The sequence below is a fragment of the Hibiscus syriacus genome, unplaced genomic scaffold (assembly GCF_006381635.1).
Source record: "Hibiscus syriacus cultivar Baekdansim isolate YM2019G1 unplaced genomic scaffold, ASM638163v2 tig00111502_pilon, whole genome shotgun sequence".
In the NCBI taxonomy this organism is placed as follows: Eukaryota; Viridiplantae; Streptophyta; class Magnoliopsida; order Malvales; family Malvaceae; genus Hibiscus; species Hibiscus syriacus.
This window is the reverse complement of record NW_024063105.1, coordinates 232,913-254,921: the sequence shown is the minus strand read 5'-3', so window position 1 is coordinate 254,921 and position 22,009 is coordinate 232,913. Positions and strand designations below refer to the sequence as shown.

Genomic DNA, 22,009 nt, shown 5'->3' with positions numbered 1-22,009 from the left:
CTGTATTGTTTTGATTTGAGAGAGGAAAATGAACTGTTTTAGGGTCTTTTGGGAGTTTTCCAGCTAGTTCCCCATATGAGGAGTTGATTTACTTGTATCAAATTCTAATGATTTCACTAAGAAGATTACATAAATCCACTTTGTTATATAAGAATATCTATAGTTCCCCTTATATTTGATATCATAAGGTTGGCAATAGAGTTTAGGTATTGGAGGTTGGGAACTTGGGAACAATTATAACTGTCATTTAGTTTTATGAAAACTATAGAATTGTTAAGAAAATTAGGACATATGCTTTCGTAGCTCAGTTGGTTAGAGAACCACTTCAGTAAGCGGGAGGTTCGAGTTCAACTCTCAACGAAAGCAATCAGTTCATTGTCATCTCCATCCTCTAGCACCGCATTTGTGCCGAACCTTGATCAACATCAATGATTCACATCTCAAAAGAAATACATCTGCATTAAGTTGAACAACTTCTCAATACATATTAAACCTACAAGGGTCTGGTTATATACCCGCATCATCACTAATGTTTATTTATATCATTTTTCCTGTTTATCTTCTTCATTCCTCTCAAATACTTTGGATTTACGATTTAATTAATCGATGTACGAGCCAAACGATCTCGGTAGTAAAAAAATTGTTATTATTCCTTGTGACACAAGGAAATACTACTATAAAAATCTTGCTAATAATAATATGATCACTTTTAATATTAATAAAGAATAATGATGTGGTTCAAGGAAATACTACCATAAAAATACACATTAAATATCAACAGAAATCTAAAGAAATGCTACTATAACAAAAATACACGAATTCAAAATCTAAAATGTAACCTATCCTATTAGAATTTAAAAGTACTAAAATTCAAGTGAAATAAATATCAAGCTCTTCTCACAAATGCATATAATACAAGCAGTTAAAATTCAAAAATTTGAGTTTATAAAACTAAATTCAAATTTGCTATCGTCATTCTTAATGATCAATCTGTAAATTCCTATATAAATTTTAATTAAATCTTATGAATACCTTAATCCTAAAATGAGAGAACTATCCGGACTTTAATTTTTTATCATAAAAAAATGGATAAATTTCTAACGGCACTTGAACTCTAAAAAATATAAATTAAAATAATTAGTTATAATTTTCTCGATTGAAATTAAATTTAGCGTCAATGAATTATCTAAATTAGAACTTTAAAAAGAAATTAAAAAAAAAGTTCATTAACCATAAAAGATAACGAATTTTCACAATGTTTACCAACAGCTAAGCAACTTTTTCCCCATAAAATGAAAGAATTAACCCTAAAATTAAGTTTGCCACGCGTCAACAGCGAGAACTGTTTCTTTTAGCCTCATTGCCATTAGATGCCGTGACACGTGTTCTCTTCCTCACCGTTGGATCGGCGTTCTTGTCATCTCCGCCGACCATTTCCGCTAACATCCTTTGCAAATCCTCAAAACTATCCCCCTACGGTTTTCCAAAAATGCCATCCCAAAATATCTAGGTCAGTTCATTAGAATCATAATTACAAATATAACCTTGTTAAAGTAGTAAACCAAGGGCTAACCTCGTCTTTCACATTATTCATCATTGATACCATCTCCTGCATAAAGTCACATAAGTCCTGCTCCGCAAATTTAACAAAGTTTAGGGACGAAAATTGAAAATGAAACAGTAAAAAAGTTCTAAATACGGAACTAATAAAAAAGTTCAAAATAATTGATATTTTTCCAAGCCAATCGTTTCACCGATCACAAGGTATAAACCGAGACCTTTCTATATGCACAGAGGAAGATATTTTTTTACGCACTTGGTCTTCTTCTTCGAAGGGATCGTAGAGGCCGGCGTCGTACATTGACCGCTTGCTCTGGTCGGAGAGAACTGTGAGAAATTAACGGCTGATCAAATGAGTGAAACGATCATATACAATTCAAAGGTGATTTGATTGTTGTTACCGGAATAAGCTTCTTGGATTTGTTGAAACCGGCGTTTGTATTCGCCGGCGACACCAGGGTTTGTGGCGTATCTGTCCGGATGCCATTTCTTCCAAAAAGGAGAACGTGATGAAAAAATTAAATTTGATTCTCAAATTAAAGCAAACAAAGAGGGGAAGAGTTTGATATCACCATAGCCAGCTTCCGATAGGCAGTACGGATATCGGAGAAAGAGGCGTCCTTACGAATTCCAAGAACGGAGTAATAACAAGATCCACCGTGATATCCTCCTTCCCGATCCATCTCAGCCGTCCAAAACACCTCCCTTCCTCTCTGTGGCCTCTTTAAAAAAACAAAAACTACAAAAAAAAAAACTCACAGCCTTCTTGATTTAGCAACGACGAACAAACGGCAAGAACAAAAATTAAAAATCAAATGTGATTTGAAACACTAGCTTTTCTTCTTCGGCGCTGACTTCTTTAGGGTTCCCGAGGGAGAAAATATCTCGGGGTTGAAAATTCCAAACGAAGGGAAAATATAAAGCAAAAGAAACATCGAGAGAAGTTGGCCCGATAGAATATAAAAGTCACAAATGTCGAGCTAGATATTTTCTTTGCGAGTTTTCTAAATGCCACTGGATTTCGTATAAAATAACGAGATTTGCCATGAGATGCCCTTCTTGCAATATCCACTTGGCGCTGACACGTACTTTTTTGTTTGGTTTTACAATTTTGGATATAATAATCTTTCTAAATAATTAATTAATTAATATTTTTCCATTTCTCGACAAATTGTTGGATTATTTCCATTTATGTACAAAACGTTAGTTTTATTATATTATTTTGTTAAGTAATTGAAATTGTTTGATTTGTACTTTCAACTATGATTTAATATTGGATACATTTTATAAATTTTATTTCAAATTCATCGTTTATTATTCTAGCTTTTGACGTATAATCCATGGTATCTTTTTCCCCATCATTGTTTCTATAATTAATTATTAATTTATATTTAATTACTATTTAACAAAATAACGTCTTTTTACTTATCTTTAACTAAAAGGTATGATTGATTAAAATTGTCTATGTCCTGCATTGCATAAAAGGTTAAATATAAATATTATTTTATTAAATTCGGAGAAAGATGCTTCTTATTATACATGTCTTTCATATATCTTTCACACCATGGTGACGCTTCACATCAATGAGATCGAAATTCAATCACACAACGCAGCTCCACATCCCTAAAGATTAAGGGTAAATTACATGTTTAGTATTTAAACTGTTATTTTTGTTCCATTTTGGCAACTAAATTATATTTTTTTTAAATATATCTAACGTTTAATTTAAGTTTTATTTTGATACTCTTATCGTTAAAACCTTAACAATGATGTTAAGGTGTTATCATAAGATAATATCATTTCATCACTGAGAAAAATAAAAATATTACGTCAATAGTTTTTTAAAATTTTTAAATTATAAATATAAAATTGAAACATAAACTAAATATTAAAATTGAAACCTAAACCTAAACTAAATATTAACTATAAAAAGAATAAAAATTGAATTCAGTTTGAAATCTTCAATGGGGTATTGCATTCGGTTAGAAATCTATCAAGTGTTAACTGGACTTTCTAGTTAAAGGGTTGGACTAATTGTTTGGATTGGGCTGATGAGATCTAAGTTTTTATATATGTAAACTAAAAATATAAGGGTGAGTTTAGTTCACGGAATGTAAGATTATCAATGGAAATGTAAGATTATCAGGGAATAAGATTACTGAGAATGTTGTATTTTGTGTTTGGTTGGCTTAGCAGAAATGTAAGATTATCGTATTTGGTTAAAGAAATAAAAGATTATTGGAATATATATTTGACCAAATTGTCCTTATTATATATTTATTTTTTTAACAAGTTAAAAAATATTTATATATTTTCTTTAAAAAATTTGAATTCATAAAATTTATATAATTTTTTTTACAAAATTAAAAATATAAAAAGGTTTAATGAAAGGATAAAATTTTATTTTAACCATGAACTTCATATAAAATTTTAATTATAGAATTTTTTTATAAATCTAATATAGTTTAAAGATAAATTTGTAATTTAACCTTTGTAGAATTTTTATTATTCAATGACAAGAAAGATATTTTTAAAAGAAAAAAAAATTAAGAACATTTTAGTCCAAAACATCGGTAATCAAACAATACCTAATGAAAGGAAGGTAATAACATTCTCAATAATATACCCCAAAAAATTCGCTATTGATAATCTTATATTATCGAGAATGAAATTCTCAGACTAACCAAACGAGAGAATATGAATTTCATACATTCCCCATCCAAACATCCGTAATGGTCTATGAGTTTTAGATTCGATTTCAATGAAATTTGAGCTGTTTTAACTTTGTTTACTTAACTTTCTCAAATTTTTATATATTTCGTATAACGTTTATATATATTTGTTTATTACGTTAAATAAATGAGTTCAAACAATTTTTTTATATTTAATTAATAAAAGAAAAAATATCATTTATATTCCTAAACAATTTCGTTTATGAGTTCATTTAGAATATAAACAATTTCGTTTATGAGTTCATTTATCGATTTATTTGTTTATATTCATTTAAAAGAAAACAACCCCCGAAACACAAAATATAAAGTTGTACAACTGAAGCAAGAAATAAGTGAAATTAAGACATAAAACAAAAGTAATAATGTGTCCCAAAATCATTTGATTCCACATGCAGAAGATGAGCATTTAGGCTTCTTCACAATCAAAACAGGGCACTTCACATTTTGCGCACAATGATTGCTCACACTCCCCAGAAAAGCCCTGTCATCAAACATTCGCCAAAAGAGTCACTCAAAACCCATAAATTGCAGGGACAAAAACCATAAATTTACCAAATTTAACAAGGACGAAACCATAATTCAAACAATGTGGATAAGGACTACTTCCCACCTCTTGATGAGGCTGTAGCCATGTGTTCCCATAACAAGCACATCAGCATTTATCTTGTCAGCAACTTGGCAAATCACGTCCCTTGGATCACCGCTCTCTATCTTCACCTCTACCTTCACCTAATTACCCAAAGGCCATTCAACTCTCAAAAATTACCATTTTGATTCCTGAAAGAAGTTTTTTATTCTATTTTGGAAATACCAGAAACTCACCTCATGATCAGCTTGATCTCTGCATATCCTTTTGGCCTTCTCGATGATACAAGTCGCCACATCATCGCTGTATTTGTCCATGGTGGCCAGTATATCAGCAGAAAACAAATACCCTGAAACGAAAACCACAGCAAAATTTATGAACTGATATCAGAAACCCTGAACCGAACATTCAAGAGAGAAAAAATACCAGTGCCATCTAGGGAAGAGTACACCGCTCGCTGTGGTTTAGCGTAAAGGAGGATAAGAGTATCTTTTGAACTCTGAGGTACCAAGTTCTTGAGGCACCATGAGAGAGCGTACATGCTCTCTCCGCCTTCATCTACAGCCACCAGGATCTTCCGGTCCTTTGCCACAACTTGACCATCATCCGCCATAGAATCAACCCGAGTTTTTCTGGAAATTGAACAGTTGATGAAAGGAAAAACTTTTGAACGAAGTTGAAATTTTGATGGTGATTGGTGAGTTGTGGAGAATGTGCAGTGGATTTTTATAGAAGGCGAGAGTGTTCGTGAGGGGAAAATCTGTGGATTTTGGCTGGTTTTGGGTCGTTGGATTTGCTGGTTTTGAAAGTCAGTGGCACAGTTTTTTGCCTTGGTTTGACTCGAATCACTGTATATACCTTATGTATATCTTGGTCTTGTCTATAATTTTCCTTTTGATTACCTCAACATGTTACATGCTGAGAGGAACACGTGTTAGTACACCTAAGATTCGTCATTTCATTCCAAATCCAAATCAATATACATATCCACATATTAATTTTAGGGTAAACTACAGCTTTAGTATTTCAACTATTATTTTTATTTTGTATTGTTCATCTAATTATTGTTTATTCTAAAATCATATCTAATGTTATATTTGGTTTCATTCTAGTAACTCATCGCTAAAAAATTAACAGTGACACCGACGTGTCACCATAAGATAATGCATTGAATTTTTTAACAATATCATGTTAACATTTATGTTAATTTTTTAACAGCTGGTGAACAAAATGAAATTAAAATGTAACATTATGTATGATTTTTAAACAAAAAATAATTGGATGACCAAAACATGACAAAAGTGATAATTGTGATATTAAATGTGTAATTTATCGTTAATATGAAGATAGGTCTATCAATTTTATACGAGTTCAAAAAATTGATCGGATTGAATCAAAAGAGTAGTCAGTATAAGAAATTGGTCTAATTAAGGATTAATCCAAGCTAAAATTAACCTAAATTAGTGACACATGTCGTGACAATTGTTGCTAATGACACATATCTTCATCTTATTCATAGATTAAATTTATTAAATTAAATTTATAACTAAATTGATATAATGTGCACGTGATGAGAATCAAATGTGTACATATACTAATTTTTTAATTGTCGCAACAACTCATCCATCAAATGTTAATGATAGTTAACTTGATCCGATTGATGAAATTTAAAGATTGATAGTCAGATTAGAATACTCTCATAGTTAAGTGACCATCCATGTAATTTATCCTAATTTTTTATATTATTTATTTATACCATATGTAGTTTGTTTGATGAGCAAAGTTCTATACATTTAAATTCATAAGTCGTCTAATATTTAAAGAGAATGTTAGAATTCAAATTTAAATACCAACATATGTCGGATATGTGTATATATCGTTAATAAATTTATTTATTTTAAACATATGTTATTTAATAATCATTCTGTACATTAAGAAATGATGATTAAGATATAATCAAATAATAATATTTTTATATGAATCGGATTTTAAATACAAATCATTGTACACACATTATTGTCAATGTACTTCTATTTTAAAAGTACATATATGTAGGGTTGTTCATTCGGTTAATTCGGTGGTCGAATCGACCGAACTACCATTAACCGAATTTTTTGAACTTTTTTTTCTTTAACCGTTAGTCGAACCGAACTTTTTTTCGAAAATATTAATCGAACCGAATAAATTTCGATTAATTCGGTTAATTTTCGAATTAACCGAAAATTTTTAAAATTTTATAATTTATATAAAAATTAAATATTTTATAATTCAAAAAAACAGTTTATAATTAATTTAAATAATATATAATTATAAAATAAAAATTTTATATAAAATTTTAATTAATTAATATTGATTTAGGGTTAAAAGTTATTAAATCTTAAATTATTAATTAAGTTTTAAATGGTTTGGACTGAGTCCATATGTTATATATAATATATATAATATTTTTTAATTCAAAAAACAGTTTACAATTAATTTAAATAATATATAATTATAAAATAAAAATTTTATATAAATTTTTTAATTAATTAATATCGATTTAGGTTTAAAAGTTATTGTATATTAAATTATTAATTGAGTTTTAAATGGTTTGGGCTGAGCCCATATGTTATATATAATATATTTAATATTTAAAATTTTATTTCGGTTAATTAACCGATTTCGAACCGAATTAACCGTTAACTGAATATCCAAAAAACCTTAACCGTTCCCCGATCGAATTAATTTGATTCGATCGGTTAATTCGGTTAAAACTGAATTTTGAACACCCTTACATACATGGATGAAGAGAGACTTATTTCCTCACTACATGATAGTAGAGGGACTACTTAGATACTTCCACCAATATTTGGCATTTTGCCTATTGGTTAAATATTTAAGATTAGGACGATTCTATCCTTCATCAAGATAAAAGTACAAGATGATGCTTCCATTGTTAAAGCCAAAGTTCATAGATAAAAAATAATAATAAAGGATTAAAGAAAATATAATCCTTATAGCTTTATACTTTGAGTGATTCGGATAATGATTATGGTTTTAATTTTAATTAATTAATAATTTGGATATCAATAATTATATAAAAAAATATAAGGTCGAGTATACAAATGGTCCATTGATTATATGATGATGCTTTATTAAGTCTTTCGTTTATTGAAAGTTATAAAATGATATTCTGACTGTAGAGTATTTCTTTATTAAGTCCCTTGATTATTAAAAGTTATAAAATGGTCATCTAATTATTCATTATGTTTCAGAATTGTCATTTTATGTTAAAAAATTGACGACAATTTGAGCTGAACGTTAACCCGTTGACTATAATATGATAAAACTAGATCCAAAAATCTCAAATGACTACCATATATCAATTATTATCTTAACCTTCAGCTTAGACTACGATCAATTTTTTAATGGAGAAGAACGAGTTTGGAACGTAATGAATAGTCGAATGACCATTTCATAACTTTTAATAGTTGAGGGACTCAATAAAATCACACTCTATAGTAGAAGGATGATTGGGCTTGCACTTCTTATCACCTTGAATGTTGTTACAAAATAAGTCCATCAAGGGGGAAACAAACCGAGTTTGCACTATGATCCAAAATTAAAATTCCATTAATTTCCAGAATTTGAACGGCCCAAATTTAATCCCATTGAGTCCAACTACTCCGATCCAGACACCTGATAGGTACGAACTCGGATCAAGTTACCCAGTCAAAACTCACCAACTCATCCTCTCTTTTATACCCCCCACTCACCCACCAATACGCCCTCTCTTTTCGAAACAAGCAATTTGATTTTTAATACTAAGATTCAAAATTTCTTTTTTGAAGGAATCGAATCATGTTTTTCTTCGATTGGTTCTATGGGATCCTTGCTTCCCTGGGTTTATGGCAAAAAGAGGCCAAGATCTTGTTCTTAGGGCTGGATAATGCCGGCAAAACCACGCTGCTTCACATGCTCAAAGATGAGGTATTTTTTTCGTAAATGAATGGAGGTAAATTCATATTAATTTGCTGTTTGAAGGATTAGATTTGTGTTAATATTGTTGGATTTTCTATTAAGTTCTATTACTTGTGTTCTAAATTGATTCAGAATGCTACAACACCTTTTCTCTCTTTCACTATTGATGGGATTTGGTAGAGATTAATCCTTTTAGCTGGAAGGGTTTTTAATTGCTATATACCGTAAAAAATAAACAATGTTATTGGAATTGTTGATTGCCTTTTTAAGTAATGAAGTGATTGAAATCTGGTCTTTTTTGGATGTGGGTAATGGTTTTTGGCAGAGACTAGTTCAGCATCAGCCAACACAGCATCCCACATCGGAGGAATTGAGTATTGGGAAAATCAAGTTCAAGGCTTTTGATCTTGGAGGCCATCAGATTGCTCGAAGAGTTTGGAAAGATTACTATGCCAAGGTAACATTTCGTCTATGTTGTTTCAATTCTTCATCGAAGACTCGGAGTACCCATCTCTGATGCTCGTATGAATGTCCGACACCCGAATATAAGCACATAACCCCTAAATATCCTATAAATATATGGAATGACCATACCTGTGTTCGGTGCTAGTCTGTCCAACACTCACACTTTAGGCTTAATAACATAGCATTTCTTTTACCTGAAAATCCATGTGATTATGTTCAGTTTTCGGGCAAAATCTATGCCATCTTTCGATGTTTAACATGTTTTTTATAAGTTTTATTCAGGCTGTGGATGATAGATTCCGTTATTATAACTGGTGTTTTTTATGAATTGAAGATTAGGAGATAAGTCCTAAAAGCCTTATCTGTTGTTCATCAAATTCGTCTAGTAGGTCACTTTTATTTTGATATTCCACTTGAGAATATGAATGATTGCAAGAGCTTCTTGTTAGTCTTTTTCCTAATGTGCATCTATAATCCCAGATAATGATTCTTGTGGTTATCTGATTCATGAGGGGCAAAGAATAAGAATGGGGAGTTCGCTGATAGCGCTTTTAATTTTGCAATAGGTGCTTTAATAGTACCTCACCACACAATTTATAGTTGCACTCTCTGTGAAGATTACGTTGTTGGACGAAATCAATAATTATCTTCTATTTCGGAAAACAAAAATGGAGGTCTCTTTTTATTTTAGTCTTCAGTTATATATATTCACTCTGATTATTTTTCCCTTGGCTTGTTTTACGTCTGGTCTGGAGGGTCTAGTGCCCTAAGAAGCCCCTGCAAGTTTTCAGAGGCTCAGCTTTCACCATTGTCATGTTATGAAGGAGATATTGATCACCAAAACGTTTAGTATTTTCTTTCTAATGAAGAGCATAATGAAAGTGATATGAATTCTTTTTGTAGGTTGATGCGGTTGTGTACCTGGTGGATGCTTACGACAAGGAAAGGTTTGCCGAGTCGAAAAGGGAGTTGGATGCTCTTCTCTCCGATGAATCTTTAGCCAATGTTCCGTTCCTCATCTTGGGCAACAAGATCGATATACCATATGCTGCCTCGGAGGATGAGCTGCGGTATCACCTTGGCCTGACCAATTTCACTACAGGAAAGGGTAAGGTCAATTTGGGAGACTCGAATGTTCGTCCCCTTGAGGTATTCATGTGTAGCATTGTTCGTAAAATGGGTTATGGAGATGGTTTCAAGTGGGTTTCTCAGTACATCAAATAGGTAGCCGCACGGGGATTTTAGGCATGCTTTCGTTCTTAATGTTATTTCTATACTAAATTGAATTGGATTGAACACTTTCAGAAATCTTTGTCACAGGTGTTCCAAACCCCCTGGTACCCTACTTACTCCTCTTTTCTAGTCCCTCTTGTTTTCTTTCCTTCCATTTTTGTTCGAATCGGTAAACTTCATTCTGTACGAGACGATGAGGCATAGAGATGTAATTTATGATTTATTCTGATTGATGATTTGAGACCAAATGTTAATTTACAGTCTTGATTTTGTTAACTTAAAATTTCCCATTGTTGCCTTGTCATACTACCGATATATGGCAGTGATTTTAGTGTACATAGATGGGCTAGCATGTGTCTGCTTATTCTTAATGGCTGTAAAGTTTACTTATTTATGCTTAGATTTGAGACTGAAACAATAATGTTTCAAATAGCAATCATCAATATTTTCCCTAAAAAAAAACAGTATTTCATCATTTAGATGATTATAGGAAATTTCAGGCTCTTTATATAAAAAAAATTAGGGACGAAATCATAATTTTATGATTTTTCATAATATTTTAAAATTTAAATACACTGACTTTTCAACTATGGGTCTATTTGTTTTATGGAAAACATATTTCAAAAAATGAATTACTTTTTCATGAAAAATATTTTCTGGAAATCATGTTACGATATTTGGATGATATGTAATTCATTTTTCATTGGTTGATAATTTTTTAAATATTCTTTATTATAAACATCAAATATAATGTCATTTATTAAAAAATAATATTATTTTTAAAAATAGTGTGAAGTATACATATGATCCTCTAACTATTTTAATAAGTCCATTGATTATTAAAAATTCTAAAATAATCCTCTAGCTATAGGGAGTTGAGTCATTTGATTGTTAAAAACTACAAAATAGTCATCTGACTATTCATTATGTTCTAAACTCGTCGTTTTCCGTTAAAAGTTTGACGACAATATGAGTTGTATGTTAACTTACTAATTGAATATGATAAAATATGATCTTATAATTTTAAAAAACTTTTATATCTCAGTTAACAAGTTAAAGTCGATATCACGCGGAGAATCTCCTCCTCCCAACAATGCACGAAAAATCAAAAAGATTTTGAAATCCAACAAAATCGGAAAGCAATATGATGTTGTTCTGTTCGTTACGGTTAACTAAATATAAAGTAATCATTATGACCAAATATAATTGGGTACGGTAGGCAAAATATAATTGGGTACGGTAGGCAAAGCAATCGATATAATTGATAACCGTGGTTTTTCTATTAAAATAATTTTTAACTTCTAAATAAATAAAAATGAAAATATAGTATAGAGAAGCAGGATCGATCCACATGAATTGTGGTATTTATGATTTAATAAATTTTTTTTTTGATTTTAAAAAAAGATAAAATTCCAGATGAAGTTGAAAAGATATATTAAAATAAAATAAAAAAAAAAATACAATAATAAATATAAAAGGAGGATTTTTTTAAAGTTATGATTAAATTAAAAAATAATTAAATAAACAAATTAAAGAGATTAAGATAAAGAGAAACTTATTGTGAAAGCAGCCTTAGACTTCAGCTTCGCCTCAAATTCATCGGATCATCGAAACAAATTTTTTACTTCAAGATTCACGTAAGTTTACAAGAACAATTCTTCGCTGCCAACTCGGATTGTGTCGTTTCAACAACAACTGATTCCGATCTCTGTTTCCTCTTAGCAAACAATTTTGCTAAGTGTGTTCTCGGGAAGTTGAATATGCTTCAATAAGCAAATCCTTCTTCAAACATTAACCATAACAATATCCGGACCAATGTCGAAATAGTTTTGATTTGAAAAGTAAGCTTCAGAAAATAGAGAGAAAATCCGAAGCGATTTAAGTACCTTACAATTCTCACGTTTGGAATTGAGCATTCGCTTTAGTCTTCGGCTTGAAAGAAAATTAGCTAAGCATAACCAAAGTCATGCTTAGCATAATAGAAAAGTATGCGAAACATAGAGAGAAACCTAGAGAGAAAAAGAAGATTTTATACTCAAATGATAGAGATATGTTTCTAGGCTCACCCTTAGAGGGTATTTATAGCCTTCAAAATCCTAAAAACAAGCTAAAACATCTTAAATCCTAATTAAAACACTTAAAACTATTTAAACTAAAATACCTAAAAAAAATAATATAATATTCTAAATCCTAATTAAAATACTAAAACCTATTTAAACTAAAATACAAAGATAAAGATAAAATATAAAAATAATATCCTAAAACTTAATTAAAATACTAAAAACCTATTTAAACTAAAATACAAAGATAAAATATAATATTTAAAATATTATTTTAAATTTGAGTTTAATCCAAATCCGAATTCCAGCCAGTTTTGATTCCGAAAATAAAAAATCTGCAGAATTGTGTCCTTTTTGTGCAATTTTCATAATCTTACGTCATGTACAGAAAATGAATTAAAATGAACAAATAAACCACAAAAATAAATGATTAAAGAGTAATTTAAAAGTAAAATATTAACTAAATTAAACACTTATCAATAACCGATCATAATTAATAGCGAAACATGATTATCGTAATCTCAAAAGGAATAGAGATTAAACGACATGAAAAGACGAACATAAGATTTTACGTCAGAAGATGTATACTTAAAAAATTATATTTAAAATTTACAAGTTGACAATTCTAGAAACTTTTTAAGTTTAGCTACTTTGTTCTCAAAGTTCCAATTAAACGAAATCGTACATTTTTACTACCGTTGCCTAAAACTTAAATCATGAATCCAATTATCGATCTCGCGATTTAAGTCATCAGTAATAACTGACGAAGAGAATGAACTATTATCGAGCAACCAATTCATAACTTGAGGAAACATTTGCTCCCCAGCGACAGCATGGTTCGACGAAGCGTTGTTCATCAACGCACTATTATCAACCACGTTTGGACTTGCAATATTGTCATTGGTCATGCTGTTTGAAACTGCAGCTGGTGAATTGTTCTATGGCAAGCTTTGGTGATGACCATTTGACGGTAGCTGCACAGGGACTAGTCCTCCAAGTTGATCTTGTTGCGATGACATATTCTTGTTTTGAAAATGCATACTCGAAGCACCACTAGATGGAATCATACTTCCTCTTATTTGGTTCGGAATTGGATTATCTCCAACATTCATACCTGGTATGGGTGAATTGAGTTGTGCTGCAGGCTGGTTGGTTTGATAATATGTTGGGACATTTGGAAATGAAAGTTGCTGCTGCTGTTGTTGTTGAGGAGTGATGTGCAATTGTCCACCGAAACCCAAAGACAAACCCCCTAATGAACGTCTAGGAATGTATGGAGAGTCGAGAGATGGGAAGCCTTGTTGACTCAACATACGCAACCGATGGTCGAAACCCAAGAGCTTCTCAAGGGGCCTGTCGAGCACCCTCCGAGGAAATTCAAGATAGCGCCTACTACACATTTATATATATATTTCATGTATTTTTCGTGTATGATTAAGTAAATGACTGCAAATGGAAACATGAACACAAAATTACCTGTAAGTTGGAGCTTGTCCTCCGGTGAAGTCCGAAACCATTCTCCATTGTGTGTGCTTCCTTGGTTGTGGGCCGATCTCATGGTAAAATGCAGGAGGCTCGGTTAACTGCACATGAAATCTTCCATTGAAATATGATTATTACCAAAAAGTTCAAGAACTCCAGGTTGATCTTCATGGGTGACAGCCTTCAACGACAAAATATCAGACAATTGGATTTCGATCTTGCTTTTCAACCCATTCTCTAAAAATTCACACATTAACTTCTTTTTTGAAAAATAGCATTTGCCTACCAAGTCACCATCATTCCTCGATACCCTCTGCAACAAAGATTTGATTTTTTTTTCTAAAAAGATTCATATAGTAAAAGAAGTATAATTATCAGTTGAGCCTCACCTGCCATGAGCCAATTCCAAGTAAAGAAATGAGGAAATTCTCAGCTTTCAGCTTATTTGCATGCTGCAAAACATTCTCCTTTGGTTCAGTACTAGAGCTCTTCTTGACTTGTTCTTCGCCATTAAAGCTATTTCCTTTTTGCAAGAAAAACTGATCTACCTCTTCTAAGAAAAAGGGTGTTTGTGAAAGTTTTAAGCCAAGAACTGGTGATTTCCTCGTAGCTTCAACCAAGTTAACCTACAAGTTTTAAGCCAGATCAAAATGTAAAAGATGAAAAAGGAAAAGAAAGGAAAATCTGTGGAGATTTGTACCCAGCTTACATCAAAGTTTTGTGAAGAAGTATTCACCATAGCTTCAGCTTCCTTCGGTCCCTCATCAGAAGCCAACTCCCCATTCTCCATAATCCTCAAACAACTCCTAGAAAAGAAAACAAAAGAGAAATCTTTGACAGGAACCCAGACCTTTTTATCAAGGAAAATCTGAGAGAAAAAGGAGGTGGAGCAATGTGTACGAGTTTGACTCTATTTGAGATACATAGGGTTTGAAGTTAAAGCAAATAGAAGAGCATCAAAATAAGGTTTGACATCTGTCATTTAAAACCCTGAAACCGAAACCGTACCACAGCAAAAGAGAGAGACTGGTGTTGGGAGAAGATTAGTTTGGTACTAATTTAAAGTAATCTAATAATTTTTTTTAACACCTTAAATTCGAAAGATTATATTTAAATGGTCTCAAATGTCATATTGATTACTGGTATCTGATCTATTGACCGACTAATCCAGATCAGGTACTGCAGAGGCGAAGGCGACCCTCCCAACCCAATTTACTTCATTCACAAAACGTCAGGATTCGAACCACTGACCTTGCTTAAGACCTAATGCCTCATCCCACTAGACCAACTAATTCATATGTTTCAATATTTTTAAAATATCCATACTAAATATAATAAAAGTATAATAGAACAAAAATGTTTGTACAAAAATCAGGAAACAATTACTCTGAATAAGACACAATATAAATCAAAATAATAATAAAATTTACCGATTGAAATATTAACAAATTCTTATAGATACATAAGTTCATTAAATATATCAAATAATATACTTTGAATGGGAGGCATTAGAAATCCTTTAACGATGATGCTCCTCCGAACTAACTAATAATCATCACAACATTAATTTGCAAAACGCAATCATACAAGGTCAAAATTATTTCAAAGTTTTGATTCAAATTTGTTTAACTTAAAGTATATTATACCAACGGGTTGATTCAAGTGTTCAACAGTTTGATTCCGTTTAAGTAGGTCTCAAATTTGAGTTCTTGTGGATACAGAAAATCCTCGCTAGAATACTCACCCATCATAACCAAGTGTGCGACTCAAGTCAGTCCGGACTAACTAACCGAAAGGGTAAAAAAAGTATATTATGCTCAAGGGAAATTTAACCATTTCAAGCCTTATGGCCCTTTTTTAGGTCTTATGCAGTAATCTTAATTTATTTGGGTTCATTAAGGAGCATTTTTTGACTTAAACAATGTAGGGCAGCAATACTATATTGGAGAAACTCTAGTTGATGCAATGGTTAAGTTTAAAATTTAGTTTTGATTTATAATAACATCATTTTGTCGAATAAAAAAATATTATACTAATGATATTAATACTCTCTTCGGGGTGTATGTACTTACAAGGAGTATCAATACCAAATGAGCATTGTAAAATTTTATCAAAAGTCATAATATCAATACCAACATAAGAGTATTGATATTAAATAAACAATATCGATACCTCAGTAATGACTATCGATGCTTTCCTTAGAAAATGTCTAGATTTGAAGTGATATTTTTACGATATCCATATCACATAAACAACATCGATACTAGAACTTAAAAAATATAATTTTAGTATCATAAAATCACTCCAAACTAGCTTTAAACACCTGATTTGATACCCTAGCTAATTTTTAAAGCTTATGGTGTTAATAACACACCACTTTTGCAACTTTTTACCATAAAAAAGTTATATAAACTTTCAAGAAACAACCCTGAGTTAAAGGTATACTACTTTGTTAGAAACCTACAAAAGAAGCTTACTACTTAGTTTTTCCACCACATTATGTTTCCCTTAGCTCTTAAAGACTCATCAACCTCTTTAGCTAATCACATAATCATATGATGGATTTATACATCAACCCAAAGGTTAAGGGAAGTAAAGTTACATATTTACAACCAGATGTTGAGTTTTTTTAAACTCGGGGGATATAGATGATGATTCTTACCTTCTTTAATCTCGGATGATTGAATTGAATGAAAAAAATTCACTCTTTTAGTGTTTAAGCTCTAGGTTTTTGAATGATAAAGATAAGAGAAAAAGAAGGGATAAAAGATGAGGGAGAAAAGTGTTGGATTAAAATCCATAATTATGGAGACATATTTATAATGTATGTCGTAAAATATGATTGAAATTAAGTGACTAATTATGTTATAAAGTCATAAGTAAATAGAAGTATCATGAAAATAAAAGTATAAATACTATTGAAGTTGTATTTATAATTTGATGAGGGGTAGAGTTATAAGTACATATAATAACTGATTCTTAAATCAGTTATATAAAGGGGTTATAGTCCGACAATCTCGTATTTTCTCTTATTCCATCAGAGATTAATACTCGAGAGAATTCTATCTTCTTGGAAGATCACAACCGAAGATATACTCAAGGATTTCAACCTATCGATTAATATTTTATTCTTAATGATTTGATATGATTATATCCGAATTTTCATATTTATTATAACTTTGGTTCTAACTGGTGATATCACATTCTTCAACCTTTGTCCCTCTTCTACATATTTAAATAAGATCAAATAAATGGAATCCAACCCTATTTTTCAAAAAAAATGTCAAATCTCAACCTTTTTGTTATCCTCCCGATTCTTTAAAATTTCACTAATATAAATTGACTCGTATCGTACACCTAATTCTTATAAGTAAGTTTCCCATGAAGATTTTCTAAATTTAAAGATCCTCTTTTATGCTCAGTTTATCATAATTTTTACTCCATTAATCTTAATCTTTATTTAATGAATCTAATTAATATATCCATGACTCGTATAACACTCATATTGATTCGAAAATTTAGATAGTTAAAACTCTCATTAGTATACGTTAATACAAAAAAAAGATTTGTCTACATGCTTGGAAGACGTTGGCTTAAATTTTATTTTACATTCTACAAATTGTATAGACAACAGATAAACACACAGAGGGAGTGATTAATTAGTGCATATTGATGATTAGACTTATCATAATTATCCAACTCTTAATAATTAGTTTTAATATTGATTTGGTAATAAAAAATGTGAAGAAGAAGAAGAAGAAGAAAGTCACGTATAGAAATTGTGCGTGGCGTCTGCAAGCGACGGCTGTGGATGGGATTGTCCATTAAAAAATGATTGCTTTCTTCAAAAGAAGACTGCACCACCAAATTAAATCCAATCAATGGTCAATGATTTCAATAATGTGATATTAAACGTTTATATTCTTAATAATTTTTTTTGTTTGATTTTAAAATATTAAAAAATAATTTTTTTTATCATCAAAATCATTTAATTCGTAAAGGTGATGACTATAATATGGTTAAACTCGGAATCCAAATAAAAAATATGAAAATCTTATATTTTATCCCATTTATGGTATATAATTATTGCATATATCTCTTCTCAGATTTTACAGTAACTTCTACCTTTTTTTTTCCTTTGAAAATATATTCAAACCCATAATTCACATTTGAGTTTTGTGGCTGTATTTCTATAATAAAATAATTATAAAAAATGCAATTTATTAGTATATGTAATTTACACTTACAATAAAATGTAAAGGGTATCTTTTTTTTTCACTACTTTTTCATATACGGAATTTGACATGAATTTTTATTTATGTATTTTTCTTTAAAAAATAATACAAGTTTTTTGTTCAATTCACCTTCTTGAGACATAACTAAAAACAAATAAATCATTAATTAATCAAAGAATTTGATTTAGACCCAAATTTTGTTTTTCTTTTTTTCACTTTTACCATGAGTTAATATAATAACAGAAAAAATTGTTTAATACAATACCTATCTATACTAAATAATAGTAAAAGAATAGAAAAAGTAAAAAAAATAAAGCGTAAAAAACAATAAACTAAAACCTAGTTTACGTAAGAGGAATCTTGTATGTATATATGCAACCCACTTCAGTTTCTCAAACTAATTAATCTCTTTTGCTGTCCTTCGGTTTCAGGTTTTTCCTTTAGAACCTTGTTTTGATCTTCGTTTTCTCTGCTTTAATTTCAGATTCTATGTTTCTCATATTGGGGTCCACCTTATATATTGCTCGACAAGATCGTTAAAACCAGCTTCTTTTCATTGATAAAAATCTGGGTTTTTCTTTTCAAAGATTTCTTTTTTATAGAAGAAGAGTAAAGAGTTTTTTTGAGGTTCATGGAGAAAGGGAATTTGGTTCCGGATGAGGGCACGAAGGAATCTGCAGCTTTGATGAATAATGTTCTTCAAAGCTTTGATGGGAGCTGTGTACAATCTCCCCAGGTTTTTTTTTCATTTTGATCTCTTTTTTGTTTCTTAATGTTTATGTGTATGGATTCATGATATTTTTACAGAGATTTTACTTTAAAAAAAAAAGCTGAGAATTTTTCTCTTTCTCAAGCTGCACCAGTTTACTGCATTTTCTTTTGATTTTTCCACTTTTTTCAGATCGTTTTCTCAAGAAAATTCTGAAACATCTCAAGAAGTTAACTATAATATTCATGTTGAATTCAAATGCAGATCTTTTTAATATTTTTTCCTCCTTCTGATTGTAGGTTAACTTGGTTGAAGCTATGAAGGCATTTCCGAATCTCGGCTTAAAACTTTCACAAACACCATCTTTCCTTGAAAAGGTAAATCAGAAATTATCACAGAAAGGGAGGCCAAAGGAGAATATTTTGCAACATGCTAATAAGCTGAAAGCTGAGAACTTCAGCATCTCATTACTTAGAATTGGCCAATGGAAGGTGAAAAATCAATATATATATATATATTTGTTTTTCTTTTGTAACTCAGATTATATATATACATGGTTGAAACTTGAAAATTAAATCTTTTGTTGCAGAGGGTTTCGAGAAACGAGTGTGACTTGGTAGGCAAATGCTATTTTGCCAAAAGGAAATTGGTGTGGGAATTTTTAGAAAACGGGTTGAAAAGAAAGATTGAAATTCAATGGTCTGATATTTTGTCTTTGAGAGCTGTTATACATGAAGGTCAACCTGGAACTCTTGAACTCGAGGTAATTATTATATTCCATTCTCTATTATGAATGTGTATACATATTGAATCGAATCGAAATTTGTGTGCAGTTAACCCAGCCTCCTCTATTTTTTCACGAGCAAGAGCCTCAGCCAAGGAAGCACACTCAATGGAAACAGGTTTTCGACTTCACCGAAGGACATGCTCTTAATTACAGGTAATTTTGCATGGAGGTTTATGCTTGGTTTGATGCATAAATGGTTATTACTCTACATGATTAAACCCTAGTTTTATTATGTTTTAGGAGGCACTATCTTGAATTTCCTCCGGGAGCCCTTGACAGACCCCTTGAGAAGCTATTAAGTTACGACACTCGATTGAATATGTTGAGTCAACAAGGTTTCCCGACTCTCAACTCACCATTCTTTCCGAATCAGACATATGGACATTTCTCTTTGGATTTCGGTGGAGAGTTTCCCATTACTCCTCATCATCATAATCAACATCTTTCATTTGAAAATGTCCCAACACATTATCAAACATTCGAGCCAGCATCACTCAATACACCCATATCAGGTATTTTATCGCCCATCTACTTTAATTCACAATAATTTGATCCTCCCTCATTATTAATGTTATGTCTAATCCAAATCACTAGCACTAAAAAATTTGATTGATGATGAATCGAATTCCAAAATAGTACGAGTGATTTGGACTCATATCTAAAATAAATAATAGTATCTATGATGAAATTATGTCAAATCAGAGTATATAGATGAATCGTCGGTTTGAGTATGTTACAATTACAAAAACTATCATTTGACTACTTGTTCCCTTTCAATTATAGTTATGGAATTTTCAAAGTACCATAGCAATCAAATGCCAGTCTTGGATGGTCAAGTAAGGGTTATGAACGTTGGAGATAATGCTATGATGATGCCTGTGATGCCCCCCAATGCTGCTACTACAAGCATCTCTTTTCAAAACAACGATTTGCCGCCATTTCCACAAAATGAATTTGAAGGACAAATGTTCCAAACATTAAATGACCAGCATCAAAACATGTTGTTCAACAACGTACCTGCATTTGTCCCTACATACATGGTTGACAACGGTGTGGTGATGAACAATGCTGTCAGTGGTGGGCAAATGAATCCTATTCCTCCGGTTACGAATTGGACGCTCGACAACAATCCGTCTTCTTCAACAGTTAACTCCGATGATCAGTTTAATCATGAGATCGATAATTGGACTCGTGATTTTAGTAGTAAGCAATGGCAGTAAAGGAGGGAGAGTTTGCTTAACTAGAACTTCATGAACAAAGTACCTAACCTTAGTTTCATAGAACAAAAACAATTTCTGGACTTGTTAAACTTTTGTGACATTGTATGAATGTGAATATAGGAAATCTTTCGGTATTAACCTATGTGATAAATTATTTGATAATAAACGTACAAATATTTTTATATATATTATGTTCGAACTCGAAAATTTTAAGATGGTGCATTGATTTTCGTTCGTTGATTCAGCCTCAGGATTTGTATGATGAGTGGACCCATGCATGACGGCTTGTTAGTTTAGATAAATAAGGAACCGTGTGAATCGAATATTATATTAAATATAACAAAACTTCAAACGTATTTCTTAATCAATGATGGTTTTGATGATTGATATTGTGTGAATTTATATATACACTTTCTCACGCGCACACATATATTATTACTTGTATAATTAATAAGGGTAAACTACACAAATAATCACTAAATTTCTAAGGAATTTACATTTTGATCATCAACTTTTGATATAATTAAAATATTAAATTATTTTCATTATCATCATTCTCTTCAACCAATGTTATACTTTAAAAAAATCCTTTTTTTCATTTCATTTTCCCGAACAAAAATCTTAGAAATACCATAAACTTCCAACTTTGACTTATCTTTGAATTGATAGATGTCGTTGGTTGTTGTTTCTACCGATGTCCGGAGATTTTTGTCGTCATCAGGGCCGCTTAGATTTGTTTCGGCTTCTTCTTATATTGTGGTGTATTTTTTTTCTTTCAAATAGGACTAGAGAGATTTTTAATGAGATCCACAAATTAAAGTTAGGTGTTTTTTTCTATTCAATCAAATAAAATCTTATTTGCTGAGAAAAAAACAACAGGTTAAAGGTGCACATAAGATTGATTGCTGCAAGTTCAAGCAGCAACTCTATTGAGATTCAATTTTAGTTTACTATTATTGATGACCATGACAGTCATGAAT

The 22,009-nt window shown here is 31.0% G+C and overlaps 3 protein-coding genes and 1 non-coding gene across 4 annotated transcripts; 2 read left to right on the top strand and 2 right to left on the bottom strand.

Annotated features, from left to right (window-relative positions):
* Positions 1 to 1,283: 1,283 nt before the first annotated feature.
* LOC120163889 (chaperone protein DnaJ-like) lies at positions 1,284 to 2,434 on the bottom strand. The gene is made up of 5 exons (XM_039173696.1): positions 2,133 to 2,434; positions 1,962 to 2,049; positions 1,817 to 1,887; positions 1,574 to 1,630; positions 1,284 to 1,473 (listed from the first exon to the last, which is right to left on the bottom strand). Exons 1-5 carry the CDS (start codon positions 2,241 to 2,243, stop codon positions 1,330 to 1,332), a joined length of 471 nt encoding a protein of 156 aa, XP_039029627.1. The 5' UTR covers positions 2,244 to 2,434; the 3' UTR covers positions 1,284 to 1,329.
* Positions 2,435 to 4,603: 2,169 nt separating this feature from the next.
* On the bottom strand, positions 4,604 to 5,636 carry LOC120163888 (universal stress protein A-like protein). Its single transcript, XM_039173695.1, has 5 exons — positions 5,562 to 5,636; positions 5,305 to 5,508; positions 5,115 to 5,227; positions 4,903 to 5,021; positions 4,604 to 4,773 (listed from the first exon to the last, which is right to left on the bottom strand). Exons 2-5 carry the CDS (start codon positions 5,489 to 5,491, stop codon positions 4,668 to 4,670), a joined length of 525 nt encoding a protein of 174 aa, XP_039029626.1. The 5' UTR covers positions 5,492 to 5,508; positions 5,562 to 5,636; the 3' UTR covers positions 4,604 to 4,667.
* A 2,859-nt stretch (positions 5,637 to 8,495) lies between these two features.
* On the top strand, positions 8,496 to 10,648 carry LOC120163886 (GTP-binding protein SAR1A-like). Its single transcript, XM_039173694.1, has 3 exons — positions 8,496 to 8,847; positions 9,164 to 9,295; positions 10,207 to 10,648. Exons 1-3 carry the CDS (start codon positions 8,719 to 8,721, stop codon positions 10,525 to 10,527), a joined length of 582 nt encoding a protein of 193 aa, XP_039029625.1. The 5' UTR covers positions 8,496 to 8,718; the 3' UTR covers positions 10,528 to 10,648.
* On the top strand, positions 9,777 to 9,898 carry LOC120163906. Its single transcript, XR_005519689.1, has one exon. It is a non-coding gene; the product is annotated as a small nucleolar RNA snoR83 (small nucleolar RNA).
* Positions 10,649 to 22,009: the final 11,361 nt, after the last annotated feature.